Consider the following 28000-nt stretch of genomic DNA (forward strand, 5'->3'; position numbering starts at 1 on the left):
AGAAAGAAAAACAGTCTTCATGCTGCTGAATGCAAACAATTACAGTAGATTTCTTTCAAGTTTTATTTCCATAATTAATCATTTTCTTAATAGAACTGGATAAATGGCACAAAAGTGCAATTCCCAGCATATTGAACAACTCTCACATAAAATAAATACAGCACCTTTTAAGCATCACTAAAATGTTCTCAATATCCAGAAGTAATAAATACAGAATTTACCAAGATTTCATTTACAAAACACAAAGACAACACACAATAGATTTTGTTGAACTTTTTTTGGAATTGTTTTCCTTGATCTTTTGTTCCACAAATTCCAAACTTGCACATACAAACATCTACAGTTTCTACACACAGCACATTGATTTTTTGAAGTGAACTCACATTTAGAGTAGAACTTTTATCATTTCATAAACAGGTTCGAGTCAAACTAAAGAAATCAAAACAAACTCCTTCAGTCCAAACTTGGTGAAGGATTGTTAAAGTTCTTTGCAGAAGAAGAAGTTGTTTTCTTGCACAGTCGACCCTTCAGGACTGATCCCGCTTAAGACTGGTGTTGCTTTACTTTGATCACATCCCATATCAACGCTGTCGTCGTAGATAAAACTCAAACCAGTGACCCTTTTGATAGTTAATATATATATGTGAATATATACCCAATGAAAAATTTACACTTAGAAACATTGAATAGTTAGCGTTTACATTTTGGGCAGGAGCATGGACTTGACAAAGTTTGCTCTTTTGATAAGTTGACATGCTGTGGTCTGAATTTGGGAATGTGTCAAATTTATTGCTCACACTTCGCCCCCTTTCAAAGCAGACTCACAGGAACAAACACATTGATGTCAAATTCTACTTTTGTGCATCAACGATCTTTTTTGGCTCCATTTTCTAAATATTTTTGCCTTTTCTGGCCAAATCTTATACCTCTGTGACAAGACAAATTGCATGTGTCCTCAGGTTTTTTGGTGTGTGTTGTGTTGTGTTGAGAAAGGGTTACACGGGTCCAGGGTAAACTAGGAGCAAAATCACCACAAACTTTCAGAACACATACTCAAGTTTTACCAATTTTAACCCCACTTTGATTAAGAACAATCACTGCAAGCAACAAATCTATGTCATCATACAACAATGGAAATACTAGTTTTTGCTTCAGACAAAAACATCTGGCATACAGGACGTCCAAGAATTCAGACAATACGATACAAACATGCGTCACGATCGGTTGAATACAGAAGGATTAGAGTTTGAAGTCCTTTTTGTGGATTTAAGAGGTGATCCTTTACAGCATTTCTGAACAGAGATGAGCCTCTGAGACCAGTTATCATTCATGGGATTGGTTTTAAAGACCGGACTGTGTCAGCTTTGGAGCACTTGGGTCTTTGATAAAGAACAAAATAAATTCAACACTGCATATATTGCATTATGTTTTGTTTTCTCCTCATAGTGTAAATATATTTCCGAGGTCCCCAACTGAGCGGTATTCATCACACGGATGAAAACACCACAACTGAAAAAAGTACAAAAATATGTAACAGACGATCTAGAATAACCTGACAGACACCCATACATACTAAACATAAACACACACACACACATGAAACAGTCTCTCCAGCGTGAAGATGGGACACATTCGTTCATTAGCGTCACACAAGGTTTACTTTTAAAACAACAGGCTTACTCATCCCAGTCTAGATTAAATAGAGTTCAAGTAATTAGTCAGTATTTAAGGAAAACCACAAACTTGTGTGCTAATTATGTAGCTGCAGTCAGGAGTTGATTAACTTAGTTTAGTTTTTCTTATTAGGAGTGACACTGATAACCAGTTAACTTTAATGCTAGTTAGACCTGCAAACTAATAAATGTGTTTTTAACAAATCTAATCTTCTTAAATCAATACGTAGTGTAAGATTGTTTGTCATTTCTTTGGTAGCTGGGTAGTAAGACAGAAAATGTATAGGGAGCAGGTGACTATGCAAAATGGAATTCTTTCAGGACATACAAGATCAAATTTCCCATCACTCACTACACGTTTCAATTCTTAGCATAAAAAGTAGAAATCAGTAAAACTGGAGGCCATATGAATGTGATGTTGTAACCAGCCTCCTTATTTGTAAATATAGAAAAGAAGGAGTCAGAAGTGTAGGAATATGAAACAGCTAGCATAGCTCTGCCCCGAGGTAACAAACCCTATGAAAGTGTAAAAAAAAGTTTTTGGTTTGGTGAATTGCGTTCCATATAATTTATCTAGGTTGGGTGACCTTTGGTGGAGGCAAGCTAGCTGTTTCCTACTGTTTCCACTCATTATGCTAAGCTAAGCTAAGCTAAGTTAATCCTCTCCTGGCTGGCTGACAACAGAGAACTTCATCTTCTCATGTGAAGCCAGACAATAACAAACTTAAGTCAAAATGTTGAATTATTATTTCACTCTTTACACAGACACACACACACACACACACACACACACACACACACACACACACACACACACACACACACACACACACACACACACACACACACACGCACACACACACACACACACGCACAGCTAAGTGGCCAGACAAACTCCTACAGCTGAGTTAATATCCCTTCTCTTTATGTGTTTTATGTGTGTTGTTTGAGTTACGTTACCAGGCAACGACACTGAAGCCTTTAACATCCAAACACACAGACAGGCACAAACATCCAGAGGATGTCTTGAGGTCAAACAACAAACAGGACTGGTCAGCACCCTCGCTCTCACTCAATGATTGTCAGCCCACATATTGATGTACACCTTTAGAGAGATGATATGGAAGTCAAGATATGCATCAACAGCTTTCTTTTAGAGGGGTTGTGTCAAATTCATTACAAAGTCATTTTATGTTTTTTTGTGTGAATGTATCGAATAATATAATTCTCCTTCTTGGCATAGATGAATGTGAGAGGACGACAGGACTCAGAGCCTATAAAACAAATACAAACTGGTCATTTGTTATCTCTGTCACTGCTTTGTGCTGCTCTGCCTGATCCATCTGTATGAGTATATGAGAGGGCATTTCTGAATAATGTCCCTAACAGCCCCTCATACATTTAATCTGCTTTTTTTTTCTTTTGGTCCCGTTTGATTTGTGCTTATGAATATGATACATTTTTTCATTGTGACATTTAAGGAGCATAATGAAATTTAAGAAAGAAAGGAAAAGAAAAGAGTTGTTTCAACCATAGACTGTTCACAGAATGGACAGTGTGGCCCCACCTTTTACCATTGTACAGTTTTGAAGCCAAAATTCCCCCATTGTGCAGCCAGAGTCTGTGGAGCAGACAATCTGAGTGGAGCTGGGTGACAAATAAAAGTTTTTTTTTTCTTTTGAAAGTCTAATCTCTTCTTGCCTCTCTCTCCTGACGTATCTTACCATTACAAAAAAAACTATGCAAGAAAAATGCTGTCAGCCTTTGTGAAACATGATGTAAAACACAGTTTTTAACCTTTAATAACTAATGAAAAAGAAACTTTTCAGAATAAAAGAGGACTTATACACAACACAGCTCATTATATTTTCATATCACCTCGCCAAAGAATTAGAATGAGGGAGGGAGACAGTTTTTCACCTATACTGCTGCCAGTCACCAGGGGGAGCAGTTTTTGTGGAAACCTCACTGAAAGCTGAGTGAGATGATGTCCATTGTTTACAGTCTATGATCTCAACTGCTTACAAAGATGTAAATGAAGAAAAATGCTAAACATAAAGTTAATGCCTGAACCTTAATAGATTTTGTTGTCAAAGCACTGTTTCTGAGGTTAAGAACAAACTTTTACACTCAATTGAACAACTTCTTTTATATTTTAATCCTATATTAAGGCGAATAAATGCAGGATGTAGCTGAACTAGTATTTAAAAATATCCTGCATGTACAATTTTTTGGTGGAAAGGTGGTAAAACATAGAATCAGCTGTAAACATGATCGAAACAGTACAACACACCTGAGCTACTTTTGACTATTTATCAGTTTTCATAAAATGTGTGACTGCTGCTCTATACATTCTGCTGTTGGATCAGTTAAATGTGATTCACACAGCTGTGCTGATTTGCATGAAATGAAAGAGTTTAAAAATGTAAACCAGACACTTTCTTATCTCACGTTACACAGACACACATGCAACCCCATGCACACTCAGACGACTTCTACTTGAGGCAAGCGTTGCACCCTTAGGTATGTGCTCTCACTTTGCCTAAATGCATCCAACAGATGTTCCTGTGTTTGCCACAGCTGTACGATTCAACAACAGGGAGGGCACAAAACACCATGACTGTAACACTGAACACCGAGGAGCTGGATCAAACTTGTCCCATTTACAACAGAGAATCCTGTGAAATGCATCTTTATCTGTCTGCGTGTTTCTGAGGTGATAAGTAGACAAGGAGACTGGATTTACGCAGGGGTGTGAGAAACTCTCTGTTTCTGTATAAATCAAGTCTCGCTGGAATGTTTGAATCTTGTTGAGTAGAAAATAAATAAGCGCTCTCATAAAGTCTGGCTTCAGTAGCAGGCAGTGGTCTAAGGTCAGGGGCGTTTTTAGAGAAAATATAGTCCCCTTGACAAATTTCATTGATAAATCTACTTGGAAAAAAACAGTCTGACTGTAGATGTGAAGAGAATTGTACCAGTAAACATCACACTCAAGAAAAAAGCACTGAAAGCCATAACAAGGCCAAGACGGAAATAGAAAGAAACAAACTGCAATCATATTTAAAATTCATCCTTACATTATATAATAAATCTCATTTCCCCTCTAAATGGCTTTTTTAGTCTCTCTTTGACATCTCTTTTGTCTTAATTGAGTAAGGTATTGTGTATTCGTTGGCCCAGAAAAAAAACTTCATAAAATGAACAGCCTTTACGTCACACCACATTTGCACTGCTGGATTGCATTACCAGACCAACCTGTTGAAACACTGTGAAAAGGATCTGTGGCTTTCAGTACCTGATAGTATCCCTCGTCTTGTCACTGTGGCTCTGTGAGGACTTTGAATGATGCAGTCCTTATTTCAAAGGATTCTGGGCTTACAATGGGGATGGCAGTCTGTTCTGTTGGTGTGTGACGGGCAGCACTGAAGCTCTCAGATGTTCGGGCTCTAGTTGTCAAACGACACACGCCAGCTGTGCTCTTCTGCCTACTGGTGGTTGTATGTTTTACTGCAACACTTGGCCTCGTGTTTCAGGCAACTTTGTTGCAAGGAAACTACCTGCAGCGAGCGCGCCAGCAGCGAATAAGATGGGTACCGCCTTGGTGATGCCGACAAACGACTGGAAGATGCTGATGCCCAGGACGGCTGCCAGTTTACAGAAAGCATTCAGGAAGCCAAACGCTGTGGTCCTGAAGAGAGAAGATCATGATCACAATGAAAAGATTCAGCTATGATTACCAACAATATCAATAACAAGCCCACTTGATACCATAATTTTTATGGTCTATAAAGCAGCCATCCTTTCTCTTCGTAGTTTGTTTTCTCCAAAAGTCGCTGTATGAGGTTGTCTTGACAGCAACAGGTGACATTGTGCTACTGTGCTGTTAAAATATTATGAAACCAACACACCTCTGTACTGATTAAAGATTTTATCCATCACTTTGCTGTTTAGCCCTGAAAGTTGCAACATGCTGTAACACAGTCTGCCTAAATCTTGTGACAGTGGGAGTTTCAAACATAAATATATGAAGTAACAATAGCCCCGGTTACATGAGGAGTTTTTCGTCTTTCCGAATGACTTTTCTGAAAATAATAGTATACATGAAAAGGAATATTCCAATCTCTGGTCTACATGCGCAGCTGTAATCAAACAGAATAGTCAATGGGGCATGAGTAGAAAAACGTAAACATCACAAGATTTATCAAAGCTGGAGGACAACACTTTGTTTATCACAGTGTTGCAATACTCTGTATTGCGAGTTTTTCGTACGCCCAGTCTTGAAATTATGCTAATTTCTTTCAAAGATTGGATCAAAAATAAACTTTCTGCAGCAGTCCAGTGCTGACGGCTCGCCACCATTTTTAAAGCTGAGGAACGTCTCTAGTTGCGTCTTATCTGAGCATGCGCTTAAAGAACGCACCCCGACAACTTTCCATTTGAGTGGATACATGATACCTTGGGGGGAAGGAATATTCCACCCCTGTGAAACCAATTAAAAAATTTCCATTCAGATTGGCACTTTTCGTTTGGAATGAGGTGTATACAAAGGTTAAATTCTTTCCGTTTGAGCAAATAAACCGAATGCAAGCGGAATATTTGGGTCCATGTAAATGTGGCTAATGCTAGATGTCCATGCTAAATGTGTGCAGATTTCCAATCCTCTACTTATTCATTTGTTAGAGAAATCCCTGAATCTGTCTGTATATTGCTCAAAACAGTTTGTTTAAAAAAAGAAAAAGCACCCACACCACCCTCAAGTTCCCAGTAGGAATTTCCAACTTCAAGGGTAAACAGTAATTAAGCTCCTGTTATATATTCTTTTTTTTTTTTAGAATTTCTGACTAGTGTTTGTCACAATAAATCAGCCGTATACATAGTATTATTTGATGTTTATATACAGAAATACTGCTCTTGAGGCAAGTTTTTCCAGCTTGGCAACTGGAACGCTGAACTCAGAGATGATATCATTCCCAGTTCCGAGTACAAATGGAACGCACCACAGGGACTGCACATAGCTAGGCCTCCAGAAGACTGGCCAATCAGGGAGCCTTAGGCCCCATTTACACAACAATGTTTCATCCAAAAACACTAAAATGCAATACAAAAATAATCTGTGTTTACAAGGAAACTCTGAGGGACTGAAAACCCTGCAGTAAGCATGCCAGGCCTGTATTTGGTGCTATAACTGCCTTGTCCTGAAGCATTTTTTTTAGTAGATCTCCACCTAAGAAGAATTGAGCAGATCATCTGGTGTATTGGCGAATGCTAAGTGCAAAAGTGGAGCAACAGATGTACAACATGGTAGTCCGAGACAATCGTTGCCATAACAACTGTTGTACTGTTGTACTGTTGTATGTGCTTGTGGGAAGTGAAGTGTGACGTCAGTGTTTCCACTTTAAACACCGGCTTACTGTTTACACAGCAATGGTGGCGGCAGTGTTTCAGAAAAATTCCACCCTGAAGGCTGTTTTTAAAAGTTTGCATTTTAGGTCAGCTAAAACGCCGTGTTAATGCGAGGCCAAAACGCAACAATACTTTTGCATTTCACTCTAAAACAGTTGTCATGCAGACGGCCTCTTAAAGAGACAGCAGCTAGATAAAGTGATTCAGGCAGAGGCTCCAATACAAATAATCTTAAACACTCCACTCTAAAATATTAAACCACTAGTGTCACTGCAGCAAAGAGATGTTATGCCCTGTGTTTTTTCTGTTTAGAGTTGAGATGGTCTGACTCTGTACCACTACATGACAGGGGTTAAATACTAAGCTGTTATCATTTACATATGGAATACATGTTCATTCCCTGATCAGGATGTAATATCCAACCGAGTCTATAACCAAGTGATCTGATCAGGGTATCCCTTGTGCGCTCACTCTACACTGGACAAGAAAAAAGTTGGCACTCTACAGGTCAGTGAATAGAGTGACAATTCTACAGCTATATTTCACAATCAAACCTGAATACTGCAGACAAACAGAAAACAAACAAGATCTTCTGCTCTCAGACACAATGAAACAAGTCAGAAATCAATGGAAAAATGATTTAGACATGACATGAAATCAATGAAACCACATGTTGCCTTTGTAATACTTCCTCTTGCCTCACAATTAAATTAAATCTTATCTCCAAGGACGAGGAGCTGCTGCCTTTCATGTTACCTTTTATCTGAGGGGTAGAGCTCCACTGTTATCACATCCAGGGCGTTCCAGGAGGCGATGCTGATGCCTCCAAACAGACACAGGAGGGCGATCATCCCTGACTCGCTGTTTCCAAACATCAGGAAGAAACAGCTGACACAGGAGATGACACTGGATCCCGCTGTGTAGAGACAGGAAAGGCAATGACATTACAATCAACAGCCTCCACTTTAGAATCAGTAAATAATCTGTCATCATCCAATTTACCCACCCAGCATCCTTAAACGCCCAATTTTATCCATTAATAGAGCTGACACGATGTTGCCTGGCAACACGGCCAAAGTGCCGAGGAAGCTGACAAAGTAAATCATGTAAGCGTTGTTGAAGTCGTCGCTGAAGTCGAGTATGCAGCCCTCTTTGTTGTGCAGAAAGGTGCTGTTGATCAGTTTACAGTCGATAAACCTGTATTTGAACAAATCTGAGAAAAACAGAAAAAAAGAGGTTAAAAATAAGAAGTCATGTTCCACAGGCAAGAAATATTTACTTTATATTTTATTTATCTTTTTTTTTGCTTTAGCTGCTAAGGAGTATCATGTTTCCTTACAATATGTAGTTGAGAGAGGAGAGAGGAGAGAAATTATTGTTAAATTTTTAACTGACTTTTTTTGCCTTGGCTTCCGCCCATTGACTGTGTAATAACAGTAGAGATGGGAATCTTTATCGATTTCCTTTTCAGTTTCTGTTGTGAATTTTCTTGGCACAAAAAGTAGCTTTACGGGTTTTCTGTGTCAACAACATTTAATTGAGTTTATACTGTAAGTGAATAAAATGTAATTGGTCCCTGAGTCTGGATATTTTTGGGCATAATTATACAGAAACAGGCAAAAATCGCACACAATGTGACGTTGATGTACTGTGTTGTAATATATTAATAATTCAAGTAGGCCATCTAGTGTCTCAAAGTGGTTATAGCAATGGTTTAAGTTGTTTGGAAGCTTTCCATAGTTATGAAGTCAGCCATGAGCTTTTCAATTGCCTGTTAGCTTTTGACATTTGAAATTCTCAGTATTTTTTACAAAGAGTTGATATGATATGTTTCTGTGATGAAAGATGAAATTCAATTCTGAAGCTGAACTTATACTTATGTATGCTAACTGCTAGCATATCAATGCAGTTACCCATATACATTAGCATCAAGCTTGCGCTATTTTGTTATTTTGGTAAATGAGTTGATTTATACCATTTTGAATGTACTGAATATGAATCTCCTGAGGGGGGGAGTAATGTACATTTCTTTATGAAGTCAGTTCTTCAGTAAAACTTCAAGCTGAAAAACCTGAATCAGAGTTTTCTTGGGAAACGTTAGCTAACTCCTAAGCTAAGATAGCTGCAGCAGACTAGTCGACGTAAGGCCCGGCAGCTCCAGCACAATGTAAAGACTTGATAAGGAAATCATTAAGCACAAAGGCTAACGATATCGATGGATTGAAACATTTCTTATCGATTCTCAACAGGAACCAGTTTTCAATTCCCATCCCTAAATAAAAGGACGTGGTCTCTGAGATGTCACCTGTCTGTATCTGATACAGAGTTTAGGAGGCTGTAAAAATGTTAATCTCTGCTGTAAAAACAGTGTTTTTTGGCTTGGTGTGTAAGTGGTTTGTGTTACTCCCAAAGCCAAACTCACACAAGAACTCGACAAACTACAGTTTTTAGCATTTCTGCATTGTCTCATAATTTTAGACCAGAGGTTGCCACTTGATTTTGCCTAACAGGCATTTTTTTAATGGTTGATTAAGAGTTATTTTGAGCAGAGACTTTGTTCTCCTTTAGTGAGCAGTTAGCACAAATCAAAAAGCTCAGCTTTAACATGATCTTTACTTTTTTCAGTTACAATTTATCATTTATATGATATGACCAATTTCAGAACAGTGTAGCTAATTTGAAGCCTCTTAGATTGTTTTTGTTCATTTCACTGCAAGAATAAGGTTAACTTTGCTTAAAAAGATGATAACAAAGTACCCTGAAAATATATGCAGGAAGACTTTAGAAACCCATTGAGCCTCGATTTTCAGTTAATCTTGATATAACAGTTATTATCAATGAAAGATAAGTTACTCTAAAAACTAAAACTAACAAAGGATGAAGTAAGGATTAAAGAGCTTAAACTGAAATGGTAATAATTTATTCCTCTGATTTTAAGTGTTTGTTCAATTTCTCTGACCATCTTTACACCAGTTTGAATTAGTACTGCATCAGATCCTACATGTTTTCTGTCTTGATGATAAAGCTGTTTTTCAGCTCGTCGTCTTGTCTCGTCTGTCAAACATGCAGGTCTGGACCTTGTTTACGTTGCTACAGTAACACTTCTGCAGCAGGGTAACCCCGGGATACAGGCAACAGATTGTTTCTATGGTTACAGTCCTGCTGAACAAGGATGCCTCATCTCTTGTTTTTTTAAAGCTCACAGCCAAACTAATTTAAATTTATATCTGGTGTCAATGATTCATGCCTCCCCAAATCTGCAGCGTAGAAAAATTATTGATTACTTTCCTTATTCTTTTTTCCTAATCAAGTTAAAGATGAAATCATTATCTGGAGCAGAAGACTTTATGTAACATGAAAGGAGACACTCATACATAATAATCATAGCTGATGTTATGTTGCCCTCAGCTCTCCAGAACATTCAAGTGTTCAATGATTCAACATGCTGCTTCTCCCAAAAAGTAAAAACTGATAAATCTCTGAGCAAACCGCCTGCCTGACAGCAGATAACACTGAACACAGGAGGCCATTTAAAACAGACGGATGTTGAAGAATAGTGTGATACCAAAGCAGAGCAAACAGTACGGGGGTCAAAAGGCTGACACATGCTACCTCGCAAAATATCTGCTCCCTGTTACTAAAACAAGCTCTCACGCATCACAAACAGTGCCACCAAATCACCCGTCTCCCGACACCGAACCTGTCTGACCTCGACAGCAGAGCCGCCACACGAACAATAACACTCGACCTCAGACAACCCTCCGCTCACTCTTCACACTGCTTCCATCTGGACATAGAAACAGACCCTGGGCCTGGAAATGTGCTCGGTTTGGCAGGGGCTTTGTCCAGTCTGCCACAGCTTTCCACAACAAAAATGTCCATGTAACATCTAACCATTCACTCATCAATCCAACAACCCATCCCACAATCCACAAGACTTTATTTTCAGTGTGTCATTTGTTGTTCTTTGTTCACTGTTAAATTTTGCCCCACCATGTCATTTTTGTACAAAGTCTGATGGAAGTAAAAATTATAGCTACAACCATGTGTGGTGCAAAAAATTAGATTATCCTTATTGTCACTGTACATTGAAGAAAAAAAAATCATTTTTTTGTAAGTGTAAAAATACTGTTTTCCTCATATACTGACTAAAATGAACACAAAATAGTGTGATTTGACATATACAAGACCCCAAATGAAACTATTACATTTATAGACATTCATGCACCATTTATTAATATTTCAGATTGACTTATGTGTATAATTGTAATGCACTGAAGAGAGGGCTAACACAAGCCTTGAGTCTCTTGGTTTAAGTCCCATTACGATGGTAAACAATTGTTAGCAGACTGCTCCACACAGCACATTACTCTAAACAAGGGCTCTGCAACCTTTACTTTTACAGGAGCCATTTTTCCTCAACTCACTTCGATTAAAGTAATTATAGAGCCAAAAAAAAAACCAACTCTATCTTAATCATAAAGACAATAAAGTGTATAAATTCTAAACAAAGTTAAAATTGAGTAAATAATTATTGTAACTGAAACTTTTTTGAATTTATAGAATTGTACATGTGATGCCTTATCATTTATTTTTAATAAATTTGAAAATACTTCAACAATTTTTTAAATTTCAAGAATTTGCAAAAATTTCCAGAGAATTTTTTTAAAAAATTGAATTATTTGACATTTTAAAAAACTGAAAAATTAAAAAAAAAGAAATTCAATAAATTTTCAAAACTTTCAATATTTTTGAAATAATACTTGAATTTTATAGAATTTATTTATAATATTTCTTAGCTCCTCATTTTTTGCTGTTTGCTCATGTCTGCCCCATGGCGACCATGTTTATTCAGCCAGCAGGTTGGCAGTTAAATGAATCCATCCACACAGAATTAGAATCTGTATTTTCTTCCAGATTTGTCTGACTAAACGTTATCTTAGTTATCTTACCGGGGGTTTAAAACTTGAGTTTAGCCACAGGTACATTGAAAGTTTTTGGGCTGTTGATGTTTTAGGAGGTGAAGTAGAGCAATGGCAGGCTTTATTGCAGGCGTGGAGCATGTTAAGTTAACGTAGCATAGGTAACGTAATCAAATGTTTTTTCATTGGTCATTTAGGTCCCCAATGCCAGTGTTTTGCCAGCAGGCTCAAAGTTCAGTTAACACCAATTGAAATTAAGTAGTTCAACTTCTTTTTTCAATAGAGCCATCTTTTAACCCTTATCCCTTTATGCTATTAGTGCACCACAGACAGATATTCAGTTCAAAAAACAGTGTTTAATATGTCATAAAGCAAGACAGCTCAAACAGGTTACTTATAGATCTGCTCTCAAACTTAAAGTCACTGCTGGTCTTACACTTGCACTGCTGCTGCTAACCGTGTTGTGGGAACTGTCAGTGAATACCCAGATTGAATTAACGGTGAGTGGACGCCATAAAACACAGTGCTCGGGACCTTTCAGCACCTCTCAGATTGTGAGCGGCTGTTCACTGCCCCCATAATGAACTACCCTCACATCCCCGTTCATGAGGTCATGAAAATATGAGCGTGTTCATTTTTACTCTTTCACGCACAACACTGCCCAAAGCTAACAATGACTGAGGGAGGCTGTGGACACTCTATGTACTGTAGAAAGTCAGATTTGTCAAAAGTGAAGATACACATTTTTGATTGGGCAGCAAAATTACTCTAGTTCAAGCTGAGTGAACATAATGTTTCTGTTCATACTTACCTGTGTTATAGAACAAACTTGCAATAAATGTGCAGTTTTTGAAGAAGGTGTGTGTGGAGGTGATGTCCTCGAAGTAGCACTCCTCAAACACAGAGTCTTCAAACACTAGCGACTTCATCTTCAGGTTCAGGAACCTGGTGGAAGGTGACAGTTTTAGCGTTTTCATTTGCTTCTTGTTTTGCTCTTTAGTATTTTTCTTGAGCCGCACAGCCCACAAATCTGATGTTCATCTGCTCTGAAGGTTCAGGAAACCAAACCTGAAGCTCACTAAACTCTTACTTGTCATTGAAGTAGTGTCCTTGGCGATGGACTTGGTTCTCCAGGGTGAAGTTAAAGGTGTGGTGGTTCACTCTCTCTTTAGTGAAGGTCTTTGTACGTGACTCATATTCCAGCTTCTGGATGTACTTGATCATGTCGGGGAACCACACCGTCAGACCGTAGTAGCTGCAAAGTTTTCAGAGTCAGGACAAAATGAATGTGATGACTCACTTTTTGGCAGAGATTTTAGTGTTTGTTTGTTTGTTTTTTCTTTTTTTACCTGAAAGACATGGTGAACCAAACAGCCATGAGCATAAAAGTGGTGCGCTTATACTCTGGGCTGAAACAGGCCAGGAGGTTGTTCTTGATCTGTAACACAACAGCAACATGCAGCTTGAAGAGCCATCATATGAGGTTTTATTTTTCCACTTTTAATCCTGAACAGTGAAGACTTTCCATCAGGCATTAAGGAGGTGGGTGATGCTTTAGCAGCATTAAAACAAATTAGAAGAGCTGAGCCTTTTAGCAGAATGTAGGCAGCTCACTGACTGTTAAATTAAAGAGATTTTTCAAATTCTATGTTAGCTGTTTTGGCACTAAGCCCAAAAAACACAGAGAAGAGAGGACAGCATGTACCATAATTGTTGTAATACGTTTTATCAAATTCAATTTCTTCCAGTGCAAGGCATCCGGAGAGAACAGCATCTTGATACGGAGGATGATGTTGCATTTTTAGATTTTCCATTTAATACTTGCAATAAATCAAACTAAGGCCGCGAGGGCAGAATAATTAATTAATCAGGACGACATTTTAAAACATTTTAAACTCTCTGGTTTAATGCCACCCACGTCACCATCCACGCTGTTCACGGTTTTAAACTCCACCGAGACCTTTTGTGAACATGCCTCCAAACCTCAACAGACCTTAGAGTCGTAGCTGTGTTTTTAAAAATAGAGGCCTCTTAAATTCTGCCTCAGGGCTGTTTTATTTAATTTAGATGTGTTCAGAACAATCTGCTCCAAACTAAACTGCAGATTATAAAAACCACTCTTTGTGTGTGAGGTTTTCTCCTTCTGAACTTCACCCACCTGTTGAGAGAGGCTCACAATCTTCAGCCTGTAGCGCTGCCAGACAGGGGTGTCGGTGCCAGTGTCCACCAGCTCATCCGTCTGTTTCACCGTCTTAATGGTGGTGACCTTGGATGAAGAGGACACATGCTTCAGAGGATAACTCGAGCCAGATGTCAGAGGGAGGTATTACTGGACTTTAATCACGTTAGAAATTCCAGTGTTCTGTATTTTAAAGCATTTTTTACATCCATATTGATGTCCCGCTTTGAGAATCAAAAACCATTGAAATAAACTTTGTGATATTGACTTTTGGATTTACAATTAAAATAAATGTGTTTTGTGTGTGTGAAGCCATAAACCATACCATAAAGGTGCCTGATTTTCATACGTCAACTGAGTTGCCTTAGAGTTTTTTTTTTTATGTGAATTCAAAGTGAATTAGACGACGAAAAGAAAAAAAATAGCATGGGGTTAAGAGAAATAATGAATCAGGTGCTGTTTTGGTTTTACTGTGCACCCTAAACCAGGTGGCCCAGGTTTGATTCTAGCCTAGGTCCTCTTTCATGCCTGTCATTCGCTCTACCTGTTTTCTGCTCTGTCTACACTGCAAAAAAACAGAAATCTTATTAAGTGTTTTTGTCTTATTTCCACTAGAAAATGTCTTTTTAGACTTGATATGAGCCACATTTACCTGACCAGTCCGGAAAAATGTCTTGTTTCAAGTTGTTAAAAGACAAAAACAAGGTCTGAATTGCTTCTCACAAGTAAAACAAAATCTGACAAGAGACAAGTTACTTGTATTAGGTCATTTTTCTAGTTTTAAGCTAATTTTCGAGTACATTTTTTTTGCTCCAACAGAAGATTTTTTTACTTGTTACAAGCAATTCAGACCTCATTTTTGTCTTCAAAAAACGTAAAACAAGACATTTTTCTTAACTGGTAAGGTGAATGTGGCTCATACCAAGTATAATAAGACAATTTTACGTAAAGTAAGACAAAAACACTGGATGAGATTTCTGTTTTTTTTGCAGTGTATTGTCCAATACCCCCCAAAGAAAGGTGTAAAAGAGCCAAAAATATAGCTTCAAAAGAAATGAAAAATGAATCCCTTATTACTCTAACTGCATCCTGAAACTGACAGCCTTATAAAAATAAAGCTTTTTCTAAGAAATGCCAAGTTCTGTCATTTTAATTGTGTTGTTTTTATTTTATTCAGTCTGAGCTTTAACTCTCTTCTGAAAATCAATTAGACTCTGAAAATCAATTAGACTCTGTAACAAAAGTTTTCTGACTCAATTTAGGGTGAGAGAAACAGTTTCTTCACTTTTGTGTTGAAATTTGTGTCATGAATATTTGGATGTGTTTGATTTAAAGATTTAAAATACTCACAGTAAATACTCTCTCAGGGTGTCCTTTTGCTCGCATGTTGGTGTCATGAACAAGCTTCAGAATCATCCAGCCTTCGTCATGTTTGCCATTCTATTTGGAGAAAAAAGTGATCGTCAATCACTACAAAAACTTTATTTGATTTCTATTTGTTGTATCGTTAAATGACAGATTAATTCAGTATCTTGTGGGTAATAACTAATACATGAGTGGCCCTCACCAATCTTATGAACATGCAGACAGACGACTGACAAACATGCTCACCTCTAAGTAGAAGCGTGGGCTCTCTGGCATAGCACTCAGAGCAATGATAGCAGCAACAGAGGGGAACGCGCACACTAACACAAACACACGCCAGCTGTGGAACTGATACGCTGAGCCCATCTGGAAACTCCATCCTGAAGACCAAAACACAGAACAACAAAAGGAATTATGACACATTTTTACACTTTGCCCTACAAACATGCCACGAATCAGAAAGGTCACAGCCGGGTTTGTTTCATTTGATGTGACACAGTTCGACCCGTGTTATAATTGTTGCCTCCAGGGATGTCAGAGGTCAGCTGCAGTGTGCTGCTTCTTTGGGCCAAGAGTTTCTTTTTACTGAGCGAGGCTAACTTGCTACATCCTCACATTATAATCAGGTATGGATGTATTCTACGTCATCTCAGTTGAAAGTTCTCACCATAATGTGGGATGATGCCCCAGGCCATTGCAGACGCATAGATTCCTCCGATCATCCAGAACATGCAGAGCCAGCTGAGGTGCTCGCCACGTTTCTCTTGAGCCAGAAATTCAGAGTAGAAAGAAAACACGATGGGGATCGAGCCACCAATCCTGTAAAGATCAAGAAACAGATTTAATGAACTGATGAAAATTTGTTTTGTTATATTTCATCAACTGGTTGTTTCCTTTATGAGACACATGGTTGTACCATGAGACAGAGCAAACTCAGGGAGGTGAGGTAGCACACAGCTGCCCAAATCCTCAACCTCCAACTCTTTATTTACTTCTGTTTTTTTTGTCTTTGTTTGGTCAGCAAAGCTCAGACAGGATTTGTTTTCATCCTTCCATCACTGTGGTGCAACACTTACTCATCGGAGCTGTGTGGGAAAGTGACTGATGGACCACAAATGAGGTTTTTTTTTCTTCAGTATCTCAATTTGTCGCTTCACTAAACCAGACACTGCTGCTTTAGCTAATGTCAAAACTTTCAAGTTTTTGGAAACTTTCTTCCCCAGAGACCATTATTATTATAACATTTAACTTGCTATTTATTACAGTTGTCACTGTTTATCTGTTTCACACTTGTAATCAACACATGCAGTGATTTTTTGTTTTGCTTTATGGTTCCCAGTTTTGTATGTGTTGCAAACCATTGAAAACAATAAAGACGGGATTTTAAAAATTTATAATAAGACAGGAAATTGGAAAATAATACCTAAAATGGTTAGGTTAGTTATGCTGAGTATGGTCCAATACCAGTGGTGGCTGCTGGTCAGTCAAGGAGGGGAACCCAAACCTAAATTCTACCCTCCGTGTCAGCTTGCTAGCAGCTGGAGCTGCTAGGTGAGACTACGACAGGCTGTAAGTGTGAGTGACGGGGGAGAAGCTCCGCAGCTGTAGCTGTAGCTGCTTATTGGTGAAAAGAGAGAGAATCTTTAAACACAACTCTCGTCGTTTTCAAGAAAGTAGACTCACTGGGGGATCGATAATGCCTCCGGATCAGTCCAAAACAACTGACTGTAAAACTCAGAAGATGCTCCAGTGGAGAGTTATACTTCAAGATCGCTGACTGGCTCATTTCATTGTCAATCAGAAAGGGATTCGGACTCAGACAGATCATCCAATCATCATGCAGAAGCCCAGCGTCCAGGCCAGCCCACTGCCTCACAGACCCCAAGGGACGCTGAGCGTCCGATGGGTGGGGCAAAGCCCAGCGTTTATCCAATGACCGTCCAGTTTCCACACTGGAACAACCCACTCTACGCTTCCCAGCTGAAGTCAGAAGACGCTCAGCGTCCAATTGTGTTGAAGCGCTGAGACGCTGCGGAGATGAATGGGTAGGAGGTTGAGCCAGTTACCTGTGATAGGTAGCTGACTCTGAACAAAAGATGAAGGAATTCTAGTGCATATTTTGTCAATGAAATGTACACACAGCAGAACATATCACCACCTTTGTTGGGGACAATTTAGGGGAAGCTGAGCTTCCCTTGCAGTCTTAGAGCAATCGCCACTGTCCAATACCTTTTTTGCTCCTGTATTGAGACACCTGAACTCTGATGTTTCAGTACAATACAAAATATGCTCTTAATACTTAAGTAGTGAAAAGGTTTCAACTCCAACAAGCACCACAAAATATACTAACAATATATTACAAACTTGAAGCCTTGTATACTATCAGTTTATGTTTTACGAAGGGGAGTTGGTAACCTTATTATAATGAATTATCCATAATCAGATCTGACAACATATTAAAAAGAACAAGGTGGCAAAACAGCGCAGTTTACCTTGTGCCTTAAGTGACTTAAAAATCTCTTGACTCAGTATTTTCTTGGCTTTAGCAATTAGCATGTTATTTGTAATACATCATCACAAGTGTATTTATGGAGCTTCATTGTCATACTAGGGCACATTTTTACATTTATAGCATTTAATACCTCATGATCCTGGTTTAAGAAAAAAAAAACATATGTAAAATTGAATAAATGGCAAGAAGAGATCTTATATACAACTAAAAAAATAAACATCTGTTAAGACATAAAAGTAAAACAAACTATTGAATTTAGCATCTGTAAATACGGAGGTAGTCCAGCGTAACTGCACTTAATAAAGTGTTTGTAAAGCAGATAGGTGCATGGGGGTCAATAAAAACAGCTTCAAGTGTGAAGCTTAGAGCATTGATGATGTGTCAACATGATTTTTTAATCATTTAAATGTTTATTTGTATATTTTTTCTCTTGCACCAGATCGTGCCGTAGAGGACCGGCCCCGTATACCTAAGCACATCTATTGCATCTATTGAAACAGCACAAATCAAATCAGAGCTGAGTTAGTGACCCAGAGTTAAAGAACCATTTGAGAGTAAAAATGTTCAACTTACCCAACACCTGAAAGGAGCCTGCAAAACAGAAAAGTGCTGTATCCCTGGACGAAGGAGGAGAAGAAGGAAAAGACACTGTTGATGGAGAGGGAGATGAGAAGAGACTGCCGACGACCTATTCGGTCAGCCAGGGCCCCCCAGAGGAACGCCCCCACCATCATCCCGAAGTAAACAATCAGACCTGAGGAAAGAGAGAGAAAAGAAAACTGCAGACAGATCGTAGGTACAAAAATCAGTGTTCGTTTATCAAACAAAAACTTTTATTATCTTCTGTGGGGTTTTTTTTTGGCTCAAAAGTTTAACCTTACTCTGCTGAAGTCCTACTTCTGAGGACATGTTGGTGAGTTATGGTTTTCTTGTCTTTTTCAGAAAAATGTCATACCATTATATGTTTCCTTTAAGGTCAAAAAACTTGTAAACACATGAAAACATACAGCAAGTCATACCGTCTTAAACTCTTTTGTCTATTCTCCACCACAGAAGTTAACCTCCAAAAAAGTTGGATAGCAGATAATAATTGATGTGGCACAAATGAATTTGATGTTTCTGGCCAGCAACAACCTCTATCAATCTCTTGTGCACCTTGTTTCTATAGATTTACCTCACTCACAGTCTGCCTGTATGCAGATGACACCACACTTTCTGTTGGCTCTAGAGTATCAGTCATTTTCAGGAAAGACAGTTTTTGATTTGAGAAAATAAAGAGCCTTTTCTGATCCAACAGTCTTTCACTGGTGTGGTTCAATCACAACCCTGACCCCCAGCATAAAGCTTTTTTGCATAATCTTTGAATTCATCTCAACAAGAGGAACAGGAATTGCAGTTACCTGTAAAAGTTACTTACCCAGCATGCTCTTGTTTGGTTCAGACAGGCACATATCCTTCTCAGCACTGGGCAAGACGAACCCCACCACGAAGATCTCCACACCGTCCGCCATAAGAGCCAACCCCAGCACGAAGTACAGGGTCCACTGGAACTTCCCGTGTCCACACTCCTGCAAAATGGTCTCGTACTGCTGAGCCAGCTCCTCCCGATCCTTCCTCCTCTCTGCTTCAGACACGCCAATATCTCTGAACTGCTGAGCGCTGGCCCGCACTGAGTCTGGGCCTCCTGCCAGGCTTCCCTTTCCTGACTCGGCTCTGGGAATTCCCTGGTACTCACCCTCGTAGATCTCGTCATCTTCGTCGTGGCCCTCCGTGGAGTCACTGTGCCCGCCCTCATCGTCGTTGGCTGCTTGGCTGTCTCCACGGTAATAGCCTCCGTCCTGGCTGCCCTGCATTGGGTAGTCGTCATCATCATCCTCTTCAAAGCGGCTGTAGGAGCGTTTGCTGTACTCATCGGACATTCGATCCACCCCACGGCCAACCTTCTTACTGGCTTGCCGCTTGACTTCTTTGGCAATGTCTTTGGCACCTTTAATGAAGGCAGTCCGGTTTTGGTAGCCATCCTCCATTTTAAAGAGGTTGGGCTGACACAAATATGGTCAAGATTTGGTGGAGAGGCCTCCTGCTTCAATTTGACCAAAGTGTAGCTCACTGGACAACTGTCTGATGTGGCTGATGACAGGTTCTGGTTCTACCTGTTAAAAGAGTGGAAAGATAGAAATGTGTCATGAAGTTTTAAAGTTAACTATATTAAAGGTCCCATATTGTGCAAAAATCACTTTATTAAGTCTTTACGTTAAATTTTATGGTCTTGGGCTTTCCTCTCAGCCCACAAAATGTGATATTTAATGATAAAACCTGAACTTAGTAGAGCTTGTGAATGTAAAATCCTGACCTAAAACGAGCTGTTTGGATTTTGGGGATTTGCCAACGTCAGCAATCCCTTTTTTGACCAATCAGGAGCAAGTCTGACCTGATTGGTCCACCGGAGCAGATACCCCCAAACCCCCTCCCCATCCACTCCTCTCCCCGCATCTGGACAGAAATCTCACCAGGAGCGGGTAGAGGAGTGTGGCTGTTTCTGGCTGTAAACAGCCACATAGTTCCAAGCACAAGCTTCCCATCTCAGAAGAAGACAAGACTAAGTGGCTAGAGTTCATTTATCAAGAAAATGTGCCAGCTACACGCAGTAAAACTGTGCATGTGTGTGCTAGTCACTTCACTGCCGACTGCTTTTCTAACTTTGGACAGTACAACAGAGGGCTAGCGAATAGACTGGTCCTGAATCCAGGCACATTACCAACCATCCGCCAACAAACCCCGGACCCTGGAAATGTGAGTATTTTAAATGCTGTGTGCTGTGGAGCAGATGTGAGAGCTTTTCCTCAGTGTCCCCCCTGTCTCTGTGTTAGCTTCAGGATGCTAACTTTAGCTGCGGTTAGCCTGTTGTTTCAGCCTGTAATGTTACGGTAAACGAGCTTCACTGTTTTCTAAAAATTATGCACTCAGAGCTTGTGGCGCTGTTTTCAGCGACGCAGAAGAGCTTTGCGGTATCAGCGGTGGCTCATTTACATATAAAGGTCACGCCCACTAAATCAGACTGTTCTGAACAGAGGGGCTATGAGAGCCTGGAAACAAAGCTGCTGTGCTTGATTTATTGGCTTTTTGGACCAAAACGTGTTACTACCATTTCATGAAGACATTAATGATCCATAATAAACTACAGAAAAGGAGCATAATATGGGACCTTTAATAGTTTGTATGACAGAGGAAATGGTTGGTGGATATCTGCTGACACCTGACTTGAAACTAACGTGACAAAGGAAGCGTTCAACTGTGCATTAAATCAAAACAGGAACTTATGAAACTTGATTCTCTGTTCACCTCCATGAACATGACAAGATGACATCTTCTTGTTTATCCTGCTGTACGCAAGCAGATGAGGCACTGACCCTTGTTGAGCTTTAATGCAGACTGTGCAACACGCTGATTTGCTTGCTCCCTCTTGCAAGAGAATAAAGACGTGACAAAGACAAATGGATAGTTTGTTGTGCTCTACAACAGAGCTTACAACACATGTACCATTACTGGAAGACTTAGTCACTTTATATTTCTGAATTATTAAGAGTTCATGGCCTGGCAGACTTCTTCTCCGGTGTGGTTTTAAGATATATATTTTTTAAATTATGTAACATTTCTCAAAGAAAAGTCAACCAAATTACTACAAAGAGACAAAAAAATCACACCAGAAGGAGGTGAAATGGCCATGAAGAGACAAAAAGGACTGAAGAGAGAGAAACAAAATCACAACAAAGGAAACATGAGAAGAAAGGGTCTAAACAACCTCAGAAGCCCCAAAGAACTACAATGAGACTCAACATAAATGTGATGTATCTGGAGAAGACCAAAAATGTGAAAAAAATTGGGGGCCCACAACAAAACTACAACAAATATGACATTTAAAGATCAGAAAATTGTTCTGATGACATCCAAACGAGACACAATTTAACTTCAAGTAGATGACTTTAAAGAGTCTCAGAAAGATTTTTAACAAGGACCACAAGGTACAAGCTAATCACCTACATTTGTGCTGAATGTAGAAAAGGATAAAGATTAGCTAGCTAATGCTTATTTATCGTAGCTCTTTTCTCAACTCAATTAGCCTGACCACCTTACGTTGTATTCCTTTAAATCTACACCTGTCGCTCCTCCATCTCAGCCCAGCATGACCTCTGTGCTGAGTCACAGACGGCCAGTAGAAGTGATTACCGGGTGAGAGATGAAGCCTGGAAAAAGTAAGAGTGATTTTTAATGGATGTCTCTTGGTGCGGAAATACCCTGAATGCCTCATTTGAAGTTCTCGGTAAGGAGCTGCAGTCTATGACCATGATGTAAATGTAGTGTGACAGAGATAGTGCTTGAAAGGATCAGAATCGAGTTTGGAAGAAAAGGAGCACCACAGACAGACCACACTGCATTTATCACCTAAACCCTTTGTGTTAATTCTATGTAGTGTAAGTAAAGCCATACTATGTTCCTTCATTATCTGAGCTCATCTCACTTGCAGGGTCACAGAAACTAAACTAGAATGGGCAGCTAGTTTCTGGCGGCAGCTTAACATCCATTTTGTAAACAGTGGTGGGTGAGGGCCGGTGTGCACTTGCTTGTGTGTTATAGTGTGTTTTATCATGACCATGGGATGTTCCAACATGCAGACAGCAGAGAACAGAATGGAGAAATAAGCTGTAACTCCATCAAAGGTGGTAAAAAGTCAATACATTTGCATGTATTTTGGCACAAATACTAAGCCGTTACCAGGTGAATAATAGGGATGGGTACCTTTCACATTTGAAACGATACTGTACCGATGCCGGGTACCTGGCAATCGGTATCGGTACTCGATGGTACCAATTTTCGATACTTTTTGGTGTTTATGGGGTAAAAAATAGCAATTTGTTTAATAATAAAATATATATTTTATCTCAACGTTTTTCAATCTAACTTATTCATTTTTCACTGTATAACCTTGCAATGCTGTGTTCATGTTCAGCATGGAAAATCGCCTACTCTTCCACTCCCTCCTAGTCACAAGGATGCATTTAGGTTCCTTAACATGGTACATTTTGATCTTACATGAATCAGTACCTGGTACTTTTGGCAGAATTCGGTCGGTACCTATACCATTACATTTTTTTTTCTCGTGTTAAGTTTTCTTTGTTTTTTTTTCTGGACCTCTAAAAATTTTACTTTGGTTTTTCATAGATAAATATTTCTAGATTATTACTTTGAAGAATCTCCCACACCACAGCTATGGCTGTGTCTCAAATCACCTAACTTAGCACTTACACCTACTGTCTTGTGTGCGTAAGTGTGTTTCCACTGACATTATGGAAAAACGCCATGCATTGATTTCTCAGCCGGTGCACTCAAAAAGGTCAAAAAGTCAAGAGCAGATTGGTGGACACTTTTCACACCAAATGGTCACCATGTTGGCTACGTAGAGGGAGTAGGATCAAATGATGGTTGATGGTTGTACTTAATTCTTAGCAGAACACCTTTCAACGGTTGTGAAACGTGATCATAATTTCCGGTAAGTGTGTGAAGCTGCAGGGTTTGATCTGGGATAACACTACGATTTTGTGCACTGCTCTAGGAAGTGTACAAAGTGTCAGAGTACTTACGGGAGTACGTGATCTGAATTTTTAATACACATTTATTCGCATTTTCTTGTTCATGTTAACTGTCCCAATTAATACTTGTTTAGCAAGTCTAGTGTATGTAAATTTTAGCACCCTTTGTAGTACCCCTTGACTCCCTTGATTTCATCCTGAACCTGCAAAATAGAGGTTTTAGCAAAGAACTCGTGGAAAAATTGTAGTCTGTAACTGCAGCAGCAGGTTTAGACATATAAAAAGTATAGAAACAATCAGTCTTATAGCTGATTGTCTTGTTTGCGTAAGTGGGTCATTGAGAAGCAGCATTTTTTTAGCAATCATTTTTTAAAAAGCAGTAAAAATCTCCTGATACTCACAATGAGTGAGTATGTTTAGCGAGATCATGGTGTTGATGAGAAATGTCCATTTTAGTGTTAAACATATTTTTAGCATCATTTCCAGCCATGAAGCCACAAATCCTTCAATGTCGGCAAGCTGAGCACATTTACTGGCACTGATCAAAGGAACCCCACAGGCCTGGTCAGCCTAAACTCTGGGATACTAACCTAATAATAGCCCAGAGTCAAGCTCTCACAGGGCTGTAATTAAGTACAAGCCTGACAAACATAAGCCTGGAGAAAATAATACGGAAGGAAACAACAATAAAAACAAGTCATTTAATGCTAATACACACAATTATTGACTCACTTGAGCACTTGATCCAAACAAAGCTACTGATGACATTTACATCTCTCTTTTTTCCTCTTTTATCTGGCCACAAAGGCTCTTTTATACTATACTTCTGTTGCAGTTTGTAAGACTATAAATCTGACATTATGTTTATGAAAAAGGTGAGACAACAATGATGGGAGATGCATCGAGCAAAGCTAAAAGATCAAGTAAACTCTAAGTTAGCATCAGACAACAGTTTCTGTGAGCATTGAGGAGCTCTGGAGCTAGTGCTATTGTTAGCCAAAATGGCTAACAGTTTCAAATGCCAACAATTACATGGAATTCTAACTTTTAGTTTAACATATTGGTTCACATGAAAAAGAAAATGTAATGTTAGTCTTCTGCCTCATCATTGATAGCTAATATCCAACTAATGCTGACGTTAGCTGTTGTTAGCTTGTAGTTACTAGGCTCTTGAACAGATCCCCTGTGTGTTTACTGAAATATCACTTTGTGTCTGTCAAGATTTTCACAAACCATTCTTTTTTTTTCTAATTAATTTTCAGTGAGAAAACTAAGAACAATAAAAATTCACACATTTTTTTGAAACTCTCTAGACTCAGTGGAGTCAAAAAGGCTTTGAAGACTATCTCAAAAAGCTAGCATTTTCCAGGATAAAGACTCTGTTTCCCCTGAGCACTTGCACCTGCTGTTGTGAAGACATCACTTACTAAGGTGTGCATTTCTTTTGAAGCAAATGGCTGGAGAGTGATTCCTTTTTAATATTACTTTTCTTTGTTCAAGACATAATTTTACCAATTACATTGCAACAAAGTAATGTATTTATTAACATAAAAGAAGCACAATTGTTTAAACATAAAAACAAGCCATCTTTGTAAGCTCAGTTTTCAACATAGTTTATTAGCCTGCTATACATATATAGCGCTACTCACAGCCAGGTGGCCTGCTTATACGACAACATTTCAACCCAAATTGCAAAAAAATGCAGTGAAAAAAATCTGTGTATATACAGAAACACTGAGGGATTGGGCCAATCACCTGGCATATTTGTGAATACTAATTGCAGAAGTGGTGCAACAGATGCACATTTTGTTTAAAGACAGCCAGCAGATTTAGCAGCACGAGCACAACGCAGAAGTAGTCTGTGACTATTGTAAAACCAATTCTGTTGTACTGTTGTATGCGCAAAGCAGAGCATGATGTCAGCTTGCTGTTACCATAGACTGTATAAAACATGGACGTAGTCTCGCCGACGTCACCCTTCAGTTTCTGTAACGGAAAATGATGCACATCGGCTATAGCGGCCATATTGTTAGTGGCAAAGGCTTCGCATACAGCCATAGGGCGACGGTCACGTGACCCTCAGCTGTGCCTCCTATTGGGGGAGCTCATGATCTTAATGTCCTCCGGACACCCCCTGTACAGTGGGTGCCGGTAGTGAAATTAGCAACTGCGACAGGAGACATTTTTTGAACCAGGCTGTAAACAGGTTAATTTCTGCTTTGAAAATGGCTTTTTTTTGGCTTGGTGTGTTTGTGACGTCCGCTACTTCCAGAGCCAGCCTCAAGCCAACACTAAAGAAACAGCAGATTTTAGCACTTCCGCATCGTCTCATATTCTTAGACCGGGGGCTGCCGTTAGGCTGTTACACAGAGATGGTGGCCACGGCGTTTCAGAAAAATTCCACTCTGGTGGCCATTTTTAAGAGTTTCTTTTTTAGTTCGGCTAAAACGTCGTTTCAGAGAGGACAGCCTCCAAGAAACTCCGAAACTTGTTATATTAAGGAATCCTGATAATGTTTTAACAGTGCTCATCTACCAACTACAACCTCACCAAGCAAAGCTAGTTTAACCTCGTTCTTCATTTTACTCTTAAATTTGAGCAGATTACTGCAGTTTAAATGCTGCATGTGGGTTGTAATACACATTATCACAAACAGCGTAACCCGTATTTTAGCCCTTGGCCTGTGCTTTGCTATGAACTCAATCCAAGAAATTGTTTTCAGCAGGAAAAACATAGAAAGCATCCCTTTTTTGCTAAACTTTGTTGGCTAGCGCAGTGCTGTAAATCAATCCTGTCCAACTGACTTGGAAGCTGAAAAATAGCACGTAAAAGTAATCTATTTTGTTGGTAATAATCTCATTTTAAAATGAGGATTATGATTAGATTAGTAGTGAGACTTTTTCAAGATCACTTAGAAAGTCCTCAGTCCCTTTAAGCTTTTCATGAATAGTGATGTCAGGTAAAAATGGCGGCTGTATGAATAAGGTAAATGGTAAATTAACACAGTATGAAACAGTGAAGGCTTTTTTCACAACTCATTTGGAACTCAGTAGGGTTGTAGTGACAACACCAGTTCTGTAAGTCATTACAATGATAGTGAGCTTTTTTTTTTTTCCAGAAACACAACCATCCACTACCATCCATTATCTAAAGCCTATGTTATCTTAACTCACCATTACCACATGTCCCTTATTCAGTTTATATTCTCAAATAGTCAGTGCAACAGGAGTCAGACCCAAACAAAAGGCTTTGAAGCCACTTTTCTCCTTTCTTTGCTGTTGTCAAGTTGACAGTCTCTCTACAGCCCCATGCAGTCTGCAACACACACATCCCTGTTAGTGAAGAAGAGCAGGCAGGTCCGAGGAAGAGGAGAAGGGGTATTATTGCTCCCTGACTTGAGCAAGCGCTTTACTGTTTGGGTTTTTTTTCCTCCCCCTCTTTGGAAACAATCAATCAGCATCAGTTTACCACTTCCGTGTAGGGATAGGCAGAGCTGAGAGCCATCTAATAAATACTTACTAAGACTTTAATTGCAGAATGTTTTAAACAATGTAAGGTGTCGTTATTACTAATTAAGACTCCTGCTTGTACACGAAGAGAAAAAATGGAATCATTAAAAAGTCTGGTTGCAGGCTTTGTTAAATGCTTGATATCTGTTTCAATCAGATCTATCTTTTCTGTTCTTTTAAAGGATTTTTTATTCGAGGCATCAATTCCATATTCTCCTTAAACAAACAAATAGAAACAGTTACGGGTTTTTTTTATCTATGCAAGAGAAAAGGGCCTTGACGTTTACGGGCCAATTAACACATCCCACAATACAATCGGATTCAAATACTAATCTGTTACAAACAGAAGCCGACTGTATTACCTCTTCTGCTCTCTGACATCGGCGCTCATTCTTAGAAATCTCAGCCCAGCAGCTTGTCACGACTTAGATAAGAGTATGAAAAAGCCACGGCTCGATTCACAAAATCGATCTTAATTGCTGTATGAAGCAAACGGTTGGAGAACACGCCCATCGTCTCCAATTCGTGAAGTCTTGATTTAAAAAACACTCTTTGACTCGCCACCTGGACTTTAACACGAGCTAATTAAAATCCACACGATTTTTAAAGCTCACCTTTCCTTCTTCGCTCCCTCTTCGGCGCGGAGATGGTGATGAGGAGGATGAGGAGGGTGAGGATGAGGATGCGTACGCGGCTGTCGCTGTGAACCGAGTGATGATGATGATGCTGCGCGGTTTGGAGGAGAGAAGCCCACGCCATCCACATACACTCAGTGATGTGCAGGGGTCCCCTCCCCCCATGCAAACCTTCACGAGCGCACGAGCACATTCCCATCAATTCTAGAGGAAA

General features: G+C 39.4%; 1 protein-coding gene across 1 annotated transcript; it reads right to left on the bottom strand.

The window, feature by feature from the left end:
* Positions 1-49: 49 nt before the first annotated feature.
* LOC141802966 (synaptic vesicle glycoprotein 2A-like) lies at positions 50-27961 on the bottom strand. The gene is made up of 13 exons (XM_074686801.1): positions 27766-27961; positions 19472-20207; positions 18628-18808; positions 16210-16361; positions 15789-15922; positions 15528-15617; positions 14157-14264; positions 13348-13436; positions 13089-13253; positions 12810-12943; positions 8083-8289; positions 7833-7992; positions 50-5361 (listed from the first exon to the last, which is right to left on the bottom strand). Exons 2-13 carry the CDS (start codon positions 20079-20081, stop codon positions 5178-5180), a joined length of 2214 nt encoding a protein of 737 aa, XP_074542902.1. The 5' UTR covers positions 20082-20207; positions 27766-27961; the 3' UTR covers positions 50-5177.
* Positions 27962-28000: the final 39 nt, after the last annotated feature.

Source organism: Halichoeres trimaculatus, unplaced genomic scaffold (assembly GCF_033239565.1).
Source record: "Halichoeres trimaculatus isolate MK-OKI-2021-1 unplaced genomic scaffold, fHalTri1.1 fHalTri1_scaffold_14, whole genome shotgun sequence".
NCBI classification, from domain to species: domain Eukaryota; kingdom Metazoa; phylum Chordata; class Actinopteri; order Labriformes; family Labridae; genus Halichoeres; species Halichoeres trimaculatus.

Bases quoted from the DNA above. Each gene is read 5' to 3' on its own strand.
- LOC141802966 (XM_074686801.1), bottom strand. From the start codon at position 20,081: ATGGAGGATGGCTACCAAAACCGGACTGCCTTCATTAAAGGTGCCAAA. The intron at 16,362-18,627 runs GTAAGTTGAACA...TGATCTTTACAG, and splicing joins AGGCTCCTTTCAGGTGTTGG to GATTGGTGGCTCGATCCCCA. The intron at 15,618-15,788 runs GTGAGCATGTTT...TTCTCCAAATAG, and splicing joins GCCCACGCTTCTACTTAGAG to AATGGCAAACATGACGAAGG.